The following is a 19,310-nucleotide window of genomic DNA, read 5'->3' as shown; positions in this document are numbered from 1 at the left end:
CCTGGAGGAAAAGTGTCGGCTCTGGGTGCCTTCAGGACTGTGGTGCCCTGGAGAACTGTCTCCTGTTCTAGAAGACAGTGCCTCCACCAGGAGCCTCGCAGGTGTTGCCACAGGCCATGATTCTTGCCACTCTGTGGATGGTGGATAGGCTCTGTGCTAACTTCCCAGGTCCCGGCTTTGGCTGATTTACGACAAGGGTGGATGGAGGATATGAGAGCCCAGGCTGGGCCCACAGGCTCACAAATCCCTGCCCCCGTCACCTCCTCTTCCCCCACTCCCTCTCCAAGTGGCCTTATATCCTCCACAGGCAGCAATGTATTCCTGACAATGAATTAATCTGAAAGGACGGAAAGACAGGGACGGGGCGGGCTACCTTATCTGTGATTTATAACCTGGTGCTGAGACAGGCCAGGCTTCTCCTGGGCTCTGAACTTGGCATCAGGAGTAGAGACAAGGATGGCGTTACTGCCTGGAGAGAGGGTTTTCAGCAGAAAAAATGATCAAGCAGCTCCCGGGCTGGAGAAGACAATGGCACCCCACCCCAGTACTCTTGCCTGGAAAATCCCATGGGTGGAGGAGCCTGGTAGGCTGCCGTCCATGGGGTTGAGAAGAGTCGGACACGACTGAGCGACTTCACTTTCACTTTTCACTTTCACGCATTGGAGAAGGAAATGGCAACCCACTCCAGTGTTCTTGCCTGGAGAATCCCAGGGACCGGGGAGCCTGGTGGGCTGCCGTCTATGGGGTTGCACAGAGTCGGACACGACTGAAGTGACTTAGCAGCAGCAGCAGCAGCAGCAGTTCCCTGGGCCTAGTTTGGAGCACTTGGAGTGGTTTGTCTTTTGCTTTTTTGTTTTTAGAAAGGTAGAGCAGGTACTTTTTTGTAAAGCTTTTTGTTTTATTTTTGACTACGCAGTACAGCATGTTGGATCTTAGTTCCCCGACCAGGTATCGAATTTGCTCCCCTTGCTTTGGAAGCCCAGAGTTTTAACCACTGAACTGTCAGGGAAGTTCCCTGGGGTGGCTTATTCATTCCTTAGGTAAAGCGGGAGACCTAGGCAGGGGAAGAGCAAGATGGGATGTTGTAGGAGGAGACAGGGTAGCTGTGAGAACAGATGTGCAAGGACTTTCAAGACACAGACAGGACGTGGGTGAGCTAAAGACCAGCTGATGCACTGTGTGGTAGTGTCTGTGTCCACCCAGAAAGTGTAAAGGGGAGGCACTGTTTTCTTTACATCAGAGGTCTGTGAGCTATAGCCCATGGCCAGATCCAGCCCACTCCAGAGTTTTATAAATATTTTCTTAAACACATCCATGCATGTATTGTCCATGATTACTTTTGAGCTAGAATGGCCAATTTGAGTACTTCTAGTAGAGACAGTATGACTGCAAAGCCTACAATATTAACAACCTAGCCATTTAAAAAAAAAAGTTGACTGACTCCTGCCTGAAGCTCTTCAGGACAGCATGATACTTTCCTTAAACTGTGGTGGTATTATCAGGTAGCTGTTTGAAGATAGGATTAATATATTTGAAAGACAATGAAGTCTGCCTCTGATGTTCTAATGAGTATTCACTAAATGCTGCAGCACTTGCTGTGCAGTGAGACCAGTTTAAAAATGCAGTGATTCAGTAAAGAGAAGCTTCAGGATTGAAACCTTGGAAAGGTCTGAGTCCCAGAGTCTTACATGGAATTTAACTGTGTAAAAAGCAGTGATGAAAATGAGTTGGTTGCCATTCTGATGGAGGAGGCCCAGGAGGGTCCCAAAGCAGTGGGAGAAAAGGAATCGGGTTTCTCCCTGTATCGAGGCTGAGACACACCCCTATCCAGACAAATACCCCAGGGTGTCTGTTCTTTTTGTTCTTGAATATTCTTGTGGGATTTTGTGGAGGAAGGATATGAAGGTTTGAAGTAACATATATTCATGTATATCCAGAGTAATTCAGATGGTAACACAGTAATTCTGTGTTACCACGGTAGTGTGTGGGACATATCTATTCTTTTCAAATTTAGGCTGCAGTTGTGGCAAATCTTACCTTTATGCCATGAAGCATTCCTTCATCATTGCAGCTGAATATGATATATCCTTTTGAAGCAGTTATGATGAATGTGAGGCTACCTGTGGAAATGTGCTCCTCCTGGTACCCGTGGCAGACATTTCTGATCGAGCACAGCACTCTTTCCTGCTGAGCCCCTTGCAGCCTCAGAATCCTTCTTGATATGGAAGGCACTTCCAGTTGATCTGAGTGATGCGCCAGATTAAGCCTGTTTGCCAGGATCTTATGATCCTCATTGCTAGCAGTCATTTTGTGTCATTCACATGGCCTCTTGTTGCAGTTATTTCTGTGCAGGTTTTCTCAGCCCATTTCAATGTCATACTCCTTAAATACAAAATCTGCCTTCGTTGTTATTTCTGATCCCCTCTGTGTTCTAACTGAAGCTCCTTCAAGGTTAGGGCCAGGACCTCATACTTTGTGTCCTGCCCAGCACCACGTGCAGTGCCTTGCACACTGGGGGTGTTCAGCAACAGTTTGACCATGCTGACTGATTACCTGCCTGGAGACCTTGGGTGATCTCTGTGATGGGGGCTTCGTGTTGGGGTGATGACTGTGGCAAGGACTGGATTGGTCCCTCTTCTAAGCCCCAGTGGGAGTTTGCAGAAGGCCTTGTAATTAGGGGGACAGGAGAACAGGGTCGACCTCACAGGCTGGAGGAAGACAGTTCAGTTCACTACACAGCTACTGCATGCCTACTGTGTGCCTGACACTGAACTGTTAGCTGGAGATACCAGGATGGATGTGACTCAAGTTCTGCCTTCACCGAGCTGACACTGTGTCAGGGAGATAGTCCTAAGGAAATGACTGCTCACAGAAGATGGGAGAAAGTGAAGGAATTCACAGACAAGTAATGGGATACATGGGGGGTCCTGGGAAGGATTCTGGGTTCTCATCTACTTCTGCTTGCCCGATTTAGTTTCAGAAGAATGGACTGGACCAAGATGCCACCAAACACAAGCTTATGGAGATCGCCAATTACGTTGATAAGGTGAGACCAGGTGTGTACTTGTGGGAAGGGTGCCAGCACCTTAGTGGAGCTGCCCACAGGAGCTGACCTGCCTCTTCCTGAAGCAGCTGCCCTGTCAGCTTCCAGGAGGCAGTAGCGATGCTGCAGGGCCTCGGTGCTCACAAGTCATCAGCTGCATGGACCTAGCCAAGTAACTTGTCTTGTTTGGGTTGCGGTTTTGTTTTTTAATTTACAAAATAGGGTTGATTTAAACCAATAGCTTTCAATTATTTGTGTTTTTCCAGTGGACTGCTTTTTCCAATGTCTAATATAAAAGTCCAAGGAAAAAGCTGAAGATAGGGCTGAGGACCCAGAGCACTGTCCTCTGACACCCTCACCCTCACCCCTGCCTTAAAGTTGAAGAGTGGATTGCTTGGGGTCAATCTGTGTCATCTCCGCCTGTTAAACGGTTCTAAAATTATTTGGTTTTGTCTCTTAGAAAGGCTGAGCAGAGGGTTAACTTTCCTAGGTCAGGCTCTTTTAAAACATGCTCTTAGGAAATACCCAAATTCTTTAACTTGACCAGAATAGGCTGGTCTGGGACTTGGAAATACTTTGTTTATATGAAAGAATGCAAAACGAAGTAGAAGAGGTAACCTAGAATGGCAGTGACCTCTTGATAGGCAAGTAGTAAATAGTTTTTAAAAGTAGATTTTAATCATCTGGTATTGCAGGTCTCTGTGAGAATCTGATCACATTTATTATACAGTCTCAGGGCACTCAGAAAATCTCTGAAGCTTAACTCTTGGTCTGCTAGGGATTCATAGATCCCAAGTCTGAAGGGGGAATCATTTTTTTTAAATATTGGAGGATAAGCAAGAGAACTTCAATATTTTTAGGGATTTACAAGCAAATTTGGTAGTGTTCTTGAGTCATTGGATGGGAGGGTCTATGCCTTCTACTTTTGCTTCAGATGACTCTGGAATGCTGGTCATTGACAGGTGAAAGTTAAACACAACACTGGCATTTCCTGGAAGGGAGGACTCCAGGGACCCACTCCAGTCCTCTCTCTAGCCTTCAACTCCTCAACAATAACATCGAAATGATCCCACAGCCCGAACACTCAGCATCTGGAAAAATAAGAAAAGCTGTTTCCCGGGGTAGACCCTGTTATCACCCACATGATGTCTATTGTTCTGGAGACACTGCAGGTGGGAGACTTGGCTGGGTTTCCTTTGTGGACTCTGCAGCTGGTCTGGGTGTTAGAACTGGGGGTGCTAGTGAAAAGTGGAAGGAGAAGAGAGGCGCTAGCCAGCCCCATCCTTGTTGGAAGTCCCCAACCTTGCCTGCTGGTTTGTTCTGTGAAGCAGCCTTGGTTCTCTCATCTGCAGCTGAGGTTAGTCACCCCTGGCTGGGGTGAGGGCAGGCAAGCCCATTTCTCTCAGGCTTGCTGACCCAGCTCCTTCAACTGGACTGTTATGGAACTAAAACTGGAATGCACTGCACTCATTTGCCGAATCATGGACCCAGTCTAGAATGTTTTTCCTTCCCTATGAAAAAGCCAAGTCAAGTCCTTGAAAAGCTCCCTAGTGAAGCAAGTTTGAATTGGAATCCAAACCCTTCATTTTCTGGAATGATTGACCTGGCACAAAACAGGAAAATCACAATTTCCATTGAAATCAACTGATATTTTGCTGAATCTGGAGACCATTTACACCACAATTTCCTGGGGGCAAGTTGATTCCCTGGATGGGTAGACTCTGGGGTCTAATAATCCAAGTCTTCATCCCAACTCTGCCAGCTTCCTGCTGAGAATTCAGCAAGTTACTGAACTTCTCTAAGCCTCAGTCTTTAATATGTAGAAAGTGCTTGATAAACATTGGTGCTATGATTGTTATTTTTACCAGGGGCTGTACCTGCCACTTTTGGATTGCGATGACATCTCCTGCTTACATGACCTAGATTTAGCTGTGATGACTTTTTTTTTAGGCCAAAGCATGAGGCATGCAGCATCTTAGTTCGCTGACCAGGGATTGAACCCGTGCCCCCTTGCATTAACCACTGAGCCACCAGGAAAGTCCCCATGATGACTTTTTTTTTAAGTTGCTGCCTCAGTATTCTCTAGGGCTTGGCCAGTCAGGGAATTTCTGGTATCTACGCCTTCTAGTACTTAGCTTTAAAGTAAACCTTCTTCCTACTACGTGTGTGTGAGATGAAAGATAGCGTGTAATAAAGGTTAGATGTAGCTCTAGCCTTAAGGAGCCCAAGAATCGGGTCTCATTTATAGAATTTCAGGATCTCTGGATTGCGCAAAATCATGAGGATTATCTGGGACGTTTACAGCCTCATGCTTACAACCTGTTTGTGGTATCCTTTACAAAACCTGAGAACTTCCCGTGATGGGGAAGGAAATTTCGAAAGTAAGCACATCTCTGTGTATATATTATCATTTATACCCATTTACTTCCAAAATGAGTGGGAGACATCTTTCAGTAAAGTCATATACAATTTGGTATATCCACAGCATGGAATACTGGTCAGCAAGAAAAAAGAAGTGGCAGAATGATATAGACAGCAAGATGGACGAGACTCAGAACATGCTAAATGAAAGAAGACACACAGGACCACGTATTATATAATTCCATTTGTAGACTATATCCAGAAAAGGTAAATCTGTGGAGATAGAAAGTAGATTAGTGATTACCCCTGTCTAGGGGTGAAAATGGGCAATGATAGTAATGGACATAAGGTTTCTTGTTGGTATGATGAAAATACTCTAAAATTAAGAATACACAGAAGAACTGTACAAAAAAGATCTTCACGACCCAGATAATCACGATGGTGTGATCACTGACCTTAAAGCCAGACATCCTGGAATGTGAAGTCAAGTGGGCCTTAGAAAGCATCATTACGAACAAAGCTAGTGGAGGTGATGGAATTCCAGTTGAACTATTCCAAATTCTGAAAGATGATGCTGTGAAAGTGCTGCACTCAATGTGCCAGCAAATTTGGAAAACTCAGCAGTGGCCACAGGACTGGAAAAGGTCGGTTTTCATTCCAGTCCCAAAGAAAGGCAATACCAAAGAATGCTCAAACTACCACACAATTGCACTCATCTCACACGCTAGTAAAGTAATGCTCGAAATTCTCCAAGCCAGGCTTCAGCAATATGTGAACCGTGAACTTCCTGATGTTCAAGCTGGTTTTAGAAAAGGCAGAAGAGGCAGAGATCAAATTGCCAACATCCACTGGATCATGGAAAAAGCAAGAGAGTTCCAGAAAAGCATCTATTTCTGCTTTATTGACTATGCCAAAGCCTTTGCCTGTGTGGATCACAATAAACTGTAGACAATTCTGAAAGAGATGGGACTACCAGACCACCTGATCTGCCTCTTGAGAAATTTGTATGCAGGTCAGGAAGCAACAGTTAGAACTGGACATGGAACAACAGACTGGTTCCAAATCGGGAAAGGAGTTCGTCAAGGCTGTATATTGTCACCCTGTTTATTTAACTTATGTGCAGAGTACATCATGAGAAACGCTGGACTGGAAGAAGCACAAGCTGGAATCAAGATTGCCAGGAGAAATATCAATAACCTCAGATATGCAGATGACATCACCCTTATGGCAGAAAGTGAAGAGGAACTAAAAAGCCTCTTGATGAAAGTGAAAGTGGAGAGTGAAAAAGTTGGTTTAAAGCTCAACTTTCAGAAAACGAAGATCACGGCATCCAGTCCTATCACTTCATGGGAAATAAATGGAAAACAGTGGAAATAGTGTCAGACTTTTATTTTTCTGGGCTCCAAAATCACTATAGATGGTGACTGCAGCCATGAAATTAAAAGACGCTTACTCCTTGGAAGAGAAGTTATGACCAACCTAGATAGCATATTCAAAAGCAGAGACATTACTTTGCCAACAAAGTTTCGTCTAGTCAAGGCTATGGTTTTTCCTGTGGTCATGTATGGATGTGAGAGTTGGACTGTGAAGAAGGCTGAGCACCAAAGAATTGATGCTTTTGAATTGTGGTGTTGAAGAAGACTCTTGAGAGTCCCTTGGACTGCAAGGAGATCCAGCAGTCCATTCTGAAGGAGATCAGCCCTGGGATTTCTTTGGAAGGAATGATGCTAAAGCTGAAACTCCAGTACTTTGACTATCTCATGCCAAGAGTTGACTCATTGGAAAAGACTCTGATGCTGGGAGGGATTGGGGGCAGGAGGAGAAGGGGACAAGAGGAGGATGAGATGGCTGGATAGCATCACTGACTCGATGGACGTGAGTCTGAGTGAACTCTGGGAGTTGGTGATGGACAGGGAGGCCTGGCGTGCTGCGATTCATGGGGTCGCAAAGAGTCGGACACGACTGAGCGACTGATCTGATCTGATCACTTTACAACTTGGTAAATTTACTAAAAAATATTACCCTTAAAATGGGTGGATTCTATGATGTATAAATTATGCCTTAATAAAGTTGTTTTAAATATTCATATACAAGGAAAGTTTTTAGATGTATATAAAAATAAGGCCCATGAAAGGAATTGGGTGTGGTGATTGTACCAGACACATGAGCCAAGGGTAGGTACTTGTTACAGATGACAGTGAGGCTTAGCTCTTGACCAGCTTTGAAAGTTTCTTCCTATTTTAAAATGAAATGTATCTTCCTGTCTGTTCTGCCTATTAACTGAGCCCCACTTTAGGCTCATGTGTAATAGCACTGGTCCTTTCTCCACTAAGAGCCCTGTGCATGTCTGAAAGCAACTCTGTGTCCTGTCTCAGTCTTCGTTTCTCTCAGCTAAGTCACCCCAGCTCTGCTACCAGAGGCCGAGCCTCTCTCAGGATGTTGTGCCTCTCTCAGGCTGTCTCCCTTCTGAGAAATCTGAAGAGCAACACCTGTCCCCTCCTCCCCTGGAGGCAGGTAGAGAAGAGGAATCTGGAATCTGAGCTCCGCGCACTTGGGCTGGGAAGGGGTTCATACTCTCGCGTGGTGCCGACAGATGACGCTGTGACTTTTCCGTGTGTGTTTTCAGTTTTACCGATCCTTGAATATCCGGATTGCCCTCGTGGGCTTGGAAGTGTGGACTCATGGGAACATGTGTGAAGTTTCAGAGAACCCATACTCTACCCTCTGGTCATTTCTAAGCTGGAGGCGCAAGCTGCTCACCCGGAAGAACCATGACAACGCGCAGTTAATCACGTAAATAGCCTTTTCCATGTGTGTTGCCTTGCCCTTGGCTGCCAAGCCCCTGCTCCCAGCGCGTGTGCTGTCTGTCCTTTCTCCCCAGTGTTGACAGTTGGCTGAACTAAGCTATCGTGACTCTCCGTTCCAGTACCCAAATATTCCTCAGGCATGTGCTCTGTGCCCAGTATATTCAGGAAAATACTAAAAAGCCCAAGTCATAACAATTCCAAGAAGTGTTTACAACCCAAATTAGAAAATTAGTGCCTTAGACATATTTAGCTGAGTCTCTGAATCAACTGGATGTGTATTTGGGAAGTGACTGACTGTTCGTCGTGGCTGCTTTGAAACAGACTTTCTAAGGGGCTCACCCTGATCTTCATGGTGCTTTGTTCTAGTGCAGGAGTTGATCTCCCCATGCAGGCCCAGAAGAGGGGCCTCCTCAGCTTGTCCTTCATGTCATTCCCAGGGTCTCAGGGCCAACTGCGAGGTAGTCAAGTGGCAGATGATGCAGGAATAGTGTGTTTGAGGGGAGAGAGACATGGGGTGAGAGAGTGGTTGTGTTGGAGTTTGTTCAATCCCAGAAAGAAAAGAACAGAAACTGATGGGGGTCATGGCAGCCTGTGACAGTCCCCCATGATGACAATCTGGTATTTATTAGTGCTGACTTCCAAAGGTATTCTGAGGAAGTTACAACAAAAAGCACATACATAATAAAGCCATTTTTTCCTGTTCCCTAAATATCTCTGAAACAACAATCATTTAAACCTTTGTTTACACTTTAAAAGAGACCAAGGAAATAGCTCTACTAAAAGCCTGAGTTCTTGCTTCTTGATGATCTTTGAAAGTCTGGTGTCCTGCTTTGGGCAAGACCTAGAATCCAGTTTCCAGTATAACTTCCTCAGTGCCATGTCTAAGTTTATCAGACAATCAATAGGGCTTCCTAGAGATTTGCATGTATTTTTTTTTTGCAGATTATTTCTCTAAAGATAAATCTGCATTGAATTCAGCGAACATGTGTTAAGCACCCGCTGTGTGTCTGATTCTAAGCTAAGTTCTCATGATCCCAAAATAAATAAGATAGTCTTGGCTCTCTGAGATGTCATGGGCTATATAAGAAGGCAAACACAAAGATATGAAAGCATGATGTAATAAATTTCCATGTAGATCCTTTAAATAAATTTCATGGTTTGTGGCATGCACGAAAACACCGATATTTTATTCATTCCTTTGCCCCTGTGCTGGATGCAGACAGCTGAGAAAAGAGTGTATTAAACTAGGGGAATGTAGCTGGCTGTTGGCAGATTAGGGTCACAGTCGCAAAACAAAGGCAGAAACAGCTCATCCTCGCACCCAGCTGCACTCTATCCCGATGGGACACATCTGTTTCCTTGGCCCTAGAGTGACTCAGGAATGAAACATCAGCTCCCACAGCTGCTGCCCTGACTGCCCCCGCCGCCCCCCCCCCCCGCCCCCGCTCCCCTGCCATACACATACCACAGAGCCAGGGATATGGTGGGGGACCTTGACAGCTGGCGGAAGTGGGCATGATTCACTTCAGCAGTAGAACCTGTGCCACCCTTCCCTCATCCCCACCCTCTGACCTTTTCCTCTGTAGCAGGAATGGGATGCAGCTTTGCAAGCCCTGCCCATTTCCTTCCAGGGGATGGGATTATGGCCGTACTGTGGGAAGAAGTGACCTTTTGCTTTCTTTTTCTGTTTGTCTAGAGCGGTGGGAGAATAGGTGAGAAGAATTGAGAGGTGTGGTGACCTGGGAATTGTTGCGTTGGCTTAGAGTAGCAGGACCTCTCCCCTTGGGAATGATCTGGGACTGTCAGTAGGGCCAAGGAAGGCCATGATGGCTTCTGGGCACATGGGAGCAGCCCCCTCAGCCCCTACCCTAGTCACCTCTCCTTCCTTCCCGCAGGGGCATGTCCTTTCATGGCACCACCATTGGCCTGGCTCCCCTCATGGCCATGTGCTCCGTGTACCAGTCTGGAGGAGTCAACATGGTGAGTCTCAAACCATTATTAATGCTGCAGAAAGTGGAAAATTGCCTTACAAAATAGGAGGCCATCTTCTAAATGTATACCTGTGGCGGATTCATTTGGCAAAACTAACACAATATTGTAAAGTTTAAAAATAAAATAAAATTTAAAAAAAATATTGTGTAGGAAGTATTATAGGAAAAAAGGTTGGACATAAAGAAGGGAAGTTTTTTTTAAATGAAGGTATTAAGTTCTAAGAGGTGGAGGTACTAAGGGATGAATTTTCGTTTACTGTCATTTATTCCCAGTTCTCAAACTCAGGAGAACCCTGAAGCAATTACATGAATCATACATCACTACATCTCTTATATGGTCCATACCAGGGCTGACAAATTATAAGATACAGAGATAAAAATGATTTTGTTTCAAGCCTTGGGTTCTGTGTATCTTTATGGAGCAAGAGCCTGTCTCAAAGTCACAGTTAGGAAATCATTGCCTTCTTTTGAAGTTCTCTCTGAGTTTGTGAGAATGTTTGTGCTATTCGTTTCTGGCCTGTAAAGTAGACAGCAAGGAGGCTACTGGGCATTTATCTGCCAACCTCTCTGTCGACCTGTGCTTACTGACAGATGCTGCAGGGTACTTAAGATCATGGACTTTAGTCCCTGAGCCTGTATGCCCAGCAGTTGTGTTATCAGTGGAGAGCTTGGCTAAGGAAAAGGCAGGGCTGCAGAGGGGAGCTGTCTTTGACCTGAACTCTCTCCCCGAGCAGGACCACTCTGAGAATGCCATCGGCGTGGCTGCCACCATGGCCCACGAAATGGGTCACAACTTCGGCATGAGCCACGATTCCGCGGATTGTTGCTCAGCCAGCGCGGCTGACGGTGGGTGCATCATGGCTGCTGCCACCGGGTGAGTCAAGCGGGAAGCTGAGGATGGGGAAGAGGGCAGAGCGCGAGAGGCCAGTGCAGACCAAGTGTTGCTCCGGGCCCAGGGAGCCTCTGTTATACTTCTGACACGGGCCTTGAAGAGAGAAGGGGAAGAAGACCAAGAAAACAAATGTTGGAAGCAGCACAGGTTTCTAGCAGAAACTTTGGTGTGGTAGAACCTGTTGTTATTGTTTAGTCCAACTCTTTGTAACCCCATGGACTGTAGCCCACCAGTCTTCTCTGTCCATGGCATTTCCCAGACAAGAATTCTGGAGTGGGTTGCCATTTCCTTCTCCAAGGGGGTCTTCCCAACCTTGGGATGGAACCTGCATCTCCTGCATTGGCAGGCAGATTCTTTACCACTAAGCCACCAGGGAAGCTGATGAAACTTGAGATTCACTTAATTTCTGCCTTGGTGGTCTTCAGCTGTAAAATTGGTCTGACCATATGTGTCTTTTCCACTTCATGAATTTTTGGCTGAGAACCCATTTATAACAGTCACAACCCTTCATCCCTTCATGTGAAGGAAGTGTGATTAGGGCTGTCACACCTAGCCCTGGAAGCACTGATGTTGCCTCCAGAACAAGGAGAAAGAAGGACAGCAACCCCACACCCCACAGTGACTCCTCAGGGGTTTTGCAGGCTGCATTTACCACAAGGAATGGGGACAAGGCAGCTCCATCTCACTGTAGTTCTGAGGGGTCTTTAAACCAGAGCCTTTTAAAGAGAACTCTGAAGTTGCTTCAGAGGACTTAGAGTCAGTGTCTGGACTCACACAGCAGAGAGCAGCAGGTTCTTCAGGGAACTGAGTCACTCTTCAGAAGGCATCATGGTGGGAGCTTGTGTTCCTCCTACGGAAAGCCACTAGGGCCGGCTCATGCTGCTCAGGGAGTGGTGTTGCTGTGTCTCTGAGAGGAGATGCAGCTTGCTTGGTGTTCCAGTGTCTTCTGCTCACTTCGTGGAAAAAGTGTCACACAAATGATGATGTTGATATGAAAGAGACAGACAGCTCCATGGTTCGTGCTCAAATCTCTGCTGTTTGAACAAGGTTCAAGCTCGCTGTTAAGTCCACCTCTTTCTCTCTCAATCTAAAAATCTTATTCATAGACAGGTGGTTGAGAGAGTTATGTTAATTACTACAATTTGTTTTAAACTGTTCAGACAATTTAGTAATTTAACAATTTTTAGTGACAAGCTTTTTGTGACATTCCTGACAACTGAAGGAAATCCTCCGGTGTCTAACCTGTACTTGGTTTAGGTAATTGGGATCAGGATAACTCTTCCTCTGTACACCCAGATCATGGTACCTACCTGTCACCAAGGAGTGCATGACTTCTGATTCTTTTCCCCAATAGCGGGATGTAGGGCCTTTCACACTCTTGCGATACAGACCATGTGTTTGGGAGTTGGGCCGTTGAGTTTGGAGCGCTGCCTGCATCGTTAGAACAGAGATCAGATCACTGGCCCAACAAAGAAATTAAACCCATAACTTGGCCTTTTTTGGCCTGGTCTTCTGTTCTAAGAAAATCTCCATCTAATATCAGCTTCAGGAAAAGTTTGGGTTGGCTGGAATTTTATTCCGCTCTAAGGCTCAAGAGACCTATTGTAACATACTAGTTATCCTTTATTTATTGCAACTCCTTCATGGAAAGGGCTGAAATCATTGCTTCGGATTCTCAGATAAATCCTCCATGGAGAGAAAGGGGAAAAAAAAACAAACATTATGTGGTGGTTAATATTTCTTAGTTCATAGAAAGTTAATGTACAGGTGATGTTCTCAGGGGGCAGAATGTATGTGCATGGGCCTGTGGGGGTCTGGATCCAGCTGGAATCAGACTCATGGGCGCCAGCTTGATGCTCAGACCCCCCAGCTGATTCTGCCCTGGCTCTCCTCCCAGGCACCCCTTTCCCAGAGTGTTCAACAGATGCAACAGGAGGGAGCTGGACAGGTATCTGCAGTCAGGCGGGGGGATGTGTCTCTCCAACATGCCAGACACCAGGACGCTGTATGGAGGCCGGAGATGCGGAAATGGGTACCTGGAAGATGGGGAAGAGTGTGACTGTGGGGAGGAGGAGGTAAGGTGTCATGCCATGTTAGTGGGAGGGGAAGAATTTACAGTGACTTCAAATCTCAAGGTCAGAGAGCATGTATCTGAAAATTAGTCATAGGCATTTCCTACATACATGTGGAGGTCAAAGACCCCATCACAAATAACATGTGGGGAGTAAGCCTTAAATATGGACCATTTATGTAGATTCTCCCAGTTTGAGGTTGACAGTATCTGTGTCCAAAATGCAGGGGAGTTCTCCTTGTGAGCATCTGATCTATACAGAAACCACAGTCTTGGCCAGTGGAGCTACAGATGGCTTCCTTGGCTGTTCACAGCTGGATACGTGAACTTGAACCTGGGCATTATGAGGATACTTAAAATATCAAGCTCATGCTCTTTGACCTGTAGAAGAAATGACTGAAAGGGGCTTCTAGGAGGAAGAAGGAGCAGAATTGATGGTGTACAAGCCCTTTCCTTCCTTCTGATCTTCAGGATGAATATAGTAGGCATATCATAGCTCTGTCACTTCTGACAGATGCTCGCGGTTCTACAAAAAGCAGAACTGGATAGTTTCATATCTATTTTATGAAGCATGAAAATATGAACGTTAACGTGCAGAACAGTTTGTGGGAGAATGTGTCAGTAGTCTATGCATTCAGAATAAACTCTGGGGATGAGGTTGAGGGTCTGTATATGTGGGTAAAGACTATTTGCTTTTTTAATCTTCTCTATGGTTTGACTTTTTTAAAATGCCAGCACATAACTTTAATAAAACAAGAACCATTTAAAGGCTTCCCACCTGCACCAGGATGAGTTCAGAGAGATCGGCCCAGACCCTTCAGAAAGGAGAGAGTTGTATTATCATGGAGGGCCCAGTGAGGTTAAGGGGCCCACTCCTGAGTGGGCTTGGCCAATGGCTTATATTCAGAGCAGTTTCTCCTTCAACAAATGAGTATGTGATCTAGGTCATGTGCCAGGGATAGGAAAATAAATAGGTAGAAAAAAATAGGCATGGTCCCTGTCCTTATGGGGTATATAGTCCAAAGCCAGAAACACACATTGACCAAATAGCTGCAAAAATGTATAAATACAACTGTGGTAAATACCAGGAGAGCCAATAGCATGATGCTAGGAGTGTATGTAACGTGAGGGGAGCTGCCCAACTCAGGTGGGGGTGGACTCTGACCCTACACTCGAGGGCCGAGGTAGGAGTTAGCGAGGGGCACGAGGACGGGAAGGCACACTTTAGCTAGTGGGAGAGCTGTGCCTTGGGGTGGGAAGACGCCTGGTGCTCTAGAAGGGGAGGAGCACAGGTCCGCCTGGATCCCAGGAAGACATGGTCTCTGGATGTTGGATTGGGGATGAGAAAAACAAATCATGACATTTCCTTATAATGTAGTACTATGCTAAAAATCACATTTTAGACGAATCCATGATTACAAGGAAAAGTGGGGGTAGTGTGTTAAGTTTAAAAGCAGTATGGATACTGTGATTTTGTAAAATAACTATATGTTTATAAATGTGTCAAAATGCAGTTGTGTCTGATGATTCTGCTTGTGTATATTCTCTACAATATATATATACTATCTTAATGATAAAGCTATAAAGTGGTGTTTTGGGTAGAGATTTCCCAGGGAGCTGGAGTTCCAGGGGCACATAAGGTGGGATAGGAGGTAAAGGCCCCTCCTCCTGCCTTGTCTCCCATCTCCCTGCTCTGCTGCCTCTGAGGCTCATGCCCCCTCTTGCTGCCTCCCCAGGAATGTGAGAACCCCTGCTGCAATGCCGCTAACTGCACCCTGAGAGAGGGGGCCGAGTGTGCGCACGGCTCCTGCTGTCACCGCTGTAAGGTAAGGGGCCCTCCCCGCCCAGGGTTCTGACCTGACAGTCTGAGGCTCTGCAGGGGCTGATGGCCAGGATTCAGCCTCAGTCCTGGGGAAGTGGTGGTGTCAAAGTTAGCCAGAAAGAGCCTTTGAACAAAGCTTCCCTTTTTCTATATTTGACCTCACTGAGTTCAGATTATCCCAGAAGGCTGTGTGGGCCTCCTGGAAAGTGGGAAATTAAAAAAAAAATGTCCAGAGAGAGTAGGCTTGATTTTATTTGGCATTCATAATATTCCTCATTACAGTTTTGATTAACATTAAGGGATTGCTTGTTAGGTGCCAGGCACAGTGCAGAGAATTTTATATGTGTCATCTCATTCAGTCCTTATAGAACACCTGTGGGGTTTATGTCAATATCCTCAACTTAAGATGTAGAGACTGAGGCTCAGAGGGTATAAGTGACTTCTCCAGGGTTAAACAGTGAGGAAGGGGCTGAACCAGGTTTCTCTGACTCTGGAGCCCACATTCTTAGTATTGATTGGAAGAGCACACCATTTTTACCACTAATGTTACTATAGGTCTGCATTCTCTTATCTACAATTCTGAAATTCAGGAAGTTCTAAAAACTGAAAAAAAATTTTTTTTAAACTCATTTGGTGGCTAAATTGGATCTGAATTGACATAAATCTAATTATAGTTTTTTTTAAAAATCACACTTAAAGCAAATAGTGTATTTCATTGCAAAAACATTAGTGTGTTTGATTATAAGGTATAATCCTAGGCCTTGATGCTGGGTTATGTAATATACATATGTCATGTGTATGTATATAGAGAGAGATATACACATATACATATGTATGTACATCTGTGTAATGTCTGCTTTCTCAAATCTGTGAAGTCTGGGGCCCATCTGGTCCCAGGGTTTTAGATTGGATCGTGGACTGTGCTTCCACATACCACATGCTCAGGGCTCATTATGTTCCCCATACTGTTGAAGTGCTTTACTAGAACATTCTTTCTAGCATGACCTTCTAGCAATAACCACGAGAGGGTTATTGTCCTCATGCACGCATGAGAAAGTGCATCAACAGAGGTCTGCTGCCTAAGGCGCTGGGATTTGAACCCAGGCAGACTGGCTCCAGGGTTGGTGGGTCTTTTTCCCCTCCATCCTGCTGCTGGGTGGGGAGATGCATCTGAGGCCACCCTTGCTCTGAGACTGTCAGCAAGCTGCTCAGCTGGCCCGCTCCCACCTTCCCTCCTGGGATCCCTCGTGGGTGGTGTGGAGTCACCCAGGAGTGTGGCGGGGTGCTATTCTCAGACATAGCTCTCTTTGCCTGTTCAGGGGAACTCCCATGCCGTCTGTATGATTTAAGACAGACCTGGCATCCCTCAGAGAGGCTGTGCTGTATCAGGTCAGGATCTCAGGCTGAGGCCTGAGAATGAACGTAGAGAGCACTCGTCTCCGGGTCCCAGGATTTCAGCTTGGATCTTGGAAAGGCTTTCCCTGCAGAGAAGTGTGTGGGAAAAGATGAGCCCTGGAGTCTGAGATCTTCATTTCCAGCCCTGTGTGTGACTGGGGGCAGCTATTACCCATCCAAGCCTGAGTTCTCTATCTGTAAGATGGGAAGAGTACTAATAACACTGACCCCACCTAGGGAGGCTGGAAGACTCGAACAGAAACTCAGACTTACCAGTTGCCCAAGGTGTGCTATTTGATCAGGTTATTTCATCTGCAGAATGGGGCAAATAGCAGTATCTAGCTCATGGACATTGTGAGGATCTCATGAGATGAACATGTGCAACATACTTAGCCTGGAGCTTGACTCCGTAATGTGGGTGTATTATTGCCAGAGTGCTTGTGAATTCAAAGATGCATGAATGCTAGTTTGTGTGTGAGTGTATCTATACAAAGATGCATGAATGCTAGTTTGTGTGTGAGTGTATCTATACATATATACTAGTGGGCTTTGCTCTTCTGCCACTTACTAACCATGAAACTTTGGAGACATGCCTCAGATTTCCTCATCTATAAAACAGGGATAATTATATTACATAGGACTGTCATGAAGACTAAATGAAATATTATTTGTCCTGGGCATTTAAGTAGGAGCTCCATAAAGTAGCTGTTATTACTAAAGCACTTAGTGAACTGTAAATAGTTGCATAAATATTATTTCTTACCTGATTCTTAAGACTGCTATGTAGAGTTAACATTTGTAAAACCACCTTGAAACCAAGTGTTAGATGTTTCATGTTAGATGATTTATGGTGGTTTAAGCTAATGAGGTCATGTAAAAAGTGCTCTGAAATAATGGTAAGGGATTTTCTGTTCCATGGGAGTGATGCTCATGAGCCCTTGCTGGGAGGATTGAGGACAGGTGGGAGATTGACTTTATCCCCCGCTTCTTGTTCCTCGGCTCAGCTGTTGGCCCCGGGCACGCTGTGCCGTGAACAGGCCCGGCAGTGCGACCTCCCGGAGTTCTGCACGGGCAAGTCCCCCCAGTGCCCCACCAACTTCTACCAGATGGACGGCACCCCTTGCGAGGACGGCCAGGCCTACTGCTACAATGGCATGTGCCTCACCTATCAGGAGCAGTGCCAGCAGCTGTGGGGCCCTGGTAAGGCACTCTCCAGCGAGCGGACCACCCTCCTTCCACCCCGATGCTTCCTAGCCAGCCTCCCCCTTCAGACACTCTGGATTGCTTAGGATCAGGCTTTACAAGAGCATCTCCAGATATTACCTTTTTTTATCGCCTTGCCTCAAGGCGGACTTTCAGCAGGAGGCAGTAGACAGTATTCCTCCTAGTTCCTTGATGCTTTAAATTCTCACAGTGAGTGAATGGATAAGAATAATCCAACACAACAGGTGGACGATGGAGCTGTGAGCAAAGTATCAACCATGAGATGGGATTTTTTTCCCATATATCATATTGGAAAAGAGTGAAAAATTAATATGATAAGTTGGCATGATAATACTGTAACAAGAATAATAGTATAGTTGTGGAGAAAACCATATTATACATGTGGGGAAACAGATGTGTACAACCCCAATGGAAAGCAGTTTGGAGATACCAGAATTTTAAGTGTACCTGTCATTGGACGCATCCATACTACTGCTTAGGAATGTGTCCTATGTTTGTATTTGGCCAAGTAGATTTACAAGGATATTTATTACAGCACTGTTAGAGCAATAACAACCCATAAATACTTCAATAAATCCTATCAGTTAAGGTAAATCTCGTGCACCCAAATACATTGGGACTCCATAAGCTGAATAAAAGGACGCAGCTCTCTATGTACTAAGTAAAAAAAAAAAAAAATGTGAATAGACTATGTGGCCATTCCTTATTGGATAGATTATCTCTAGAAGATACACAAGAATTGTATCTAGAAGGTAGAGATAAAATTATCTTTAGAAAATACACTATTAATTGATTGCTTCTCCAGGTTTTAGGGATGTGGGAACTGGAATGGCTAAGTAGAAAAAAATGAAAAACATATTTTATTCTTAAAAATCTTCTGCAGGTATTACCTTTATTTAAAAAAAAAAAAAAAAAAACATAACAAACACCTGAAATGAGAAAGGGCTTCTTCATGAGAAAGAAGGCTTAGCACACAAACCTCCCATAGATATAAAACCTCAATAAAGTGTAAAGAACTGATATAAAACCTTTTTTTATGAGTAGGTCTTGAGAAGGTGGGGGTGGACCAACAGATAGGGATAAAGAAAAGGCTGAATATTCCCTTCCATAAAACTTCCTTACTTCCTGATTTTGCCAGGGGCTAGCTCTGTCCTTTGGGGGCTTCTGACTTCTACTAAAGTTGGCTAGTGTGCTGATAAATGTTTCTTGCCCACCCAGGAGCCCGGCCTGCTCCTGATCTCTGCTTCGAGAAGGTGAATGTGGCAGGGGACACCTTTGGAAACTGTGGGAAGGACATGAATGGGAAACACAAGAAGTGCAACATGAGGTGATGACCATAAGGCAGACCCCATGAGATGAGGATGCCAAAGCAAGTCCTGCTCTTTCGTCACTCCCACCCACTCATCCGCTTGGCTGGCCCTAGAGTGGGCCCTTCAGTAATCTCTTCCAGGCCCTTTTGACAATGCACCATTCAGCCCTAAGGAAGTCAGAGGGAGGGTGTGGATGCAATGCTTCCTAGAAGGCTGGTCACATTTCCTTTTGGGACCTTCTTATACTAGGGCAGCCCATCAGCCCTCTTGGGTCATTTCCGCAGGGTACTAATTATACCCTCATCTGAATAGCCTGTCATTCACCCAGTCATTCATTCATTTCAACCATCCATCCACCTACCCACCCATCCACTATCTATTGTGGATTTACCAT

The 19,310-nt window shown here is 45.4% G+C and overlaps 1 protein-coding gene across 4 annotated transcripts in view; it reads left to right on the top strand.

Moving 5' to 3' along the window:
* The window catches only part of ADAM19 (ADAM metallopeptidase domain 19), a 92,122-nt gene that overhangs the window by 56,303 nt on the left and 16,509 nt on the right, over positions 1-19,310 (top strand). For 3 of the 4 annotated variants that reach the window (XM_086412633.1, XM_086412635.1, XM_086412634.1), the window contains 8 exons: positions 2,975-3,046; positions 8,031-8,197; positions 10,107-10,191; positions 10,937-11,076; positions 12,992-13,169; positions 14,902-14,991; positions 17,387-17,582; positions 18,825-18,933. In XM_086412633.1, the coding sequence (XP_086268759.1) occupies positions 2,975-3,046; positions 8,031-8,197; positions 10,107-10,191; positions 10,937-11,076; positions 12,992-13,169; positions 14,902-14,991; positions 17,387-17,582; positions 18,825-18,933 (1,037 nt within the window). Of the gene's footprint in view, positions 1-2,974; positions 3,057-8,030; positions 8,198-10,106; positions 10,192-10,936; positions 11,077-12,991; positions 13,170-14,901; positions 14,992-17,386; positions 17,583-18,824; positions 18,934-19,310 lie in introns of all 4 variants that reach the window. The other variant, XM_086412636.1, reaches the window with a different exon arrangement.

The sequence above is a fragment of the Bos grunniens genome, chromosome 7 (genome assembly GCF_055505025.1).
Source record: "Bos grunniens cultivar Pamir isolate PY7600 chromosome 7, Bosgru_T2T1.0, whole genome shotgun sequence".
In the NCBI taxonomy this organism is placed as follows: Eukaryota; Metazoa; Chordata; class Mammalia; order Artiodactyla; family Bovidae; genus Bos; species Bos grunniens.
This window is presented reverse-complemented; position numbering and strand designations above follow the sequence as displayed.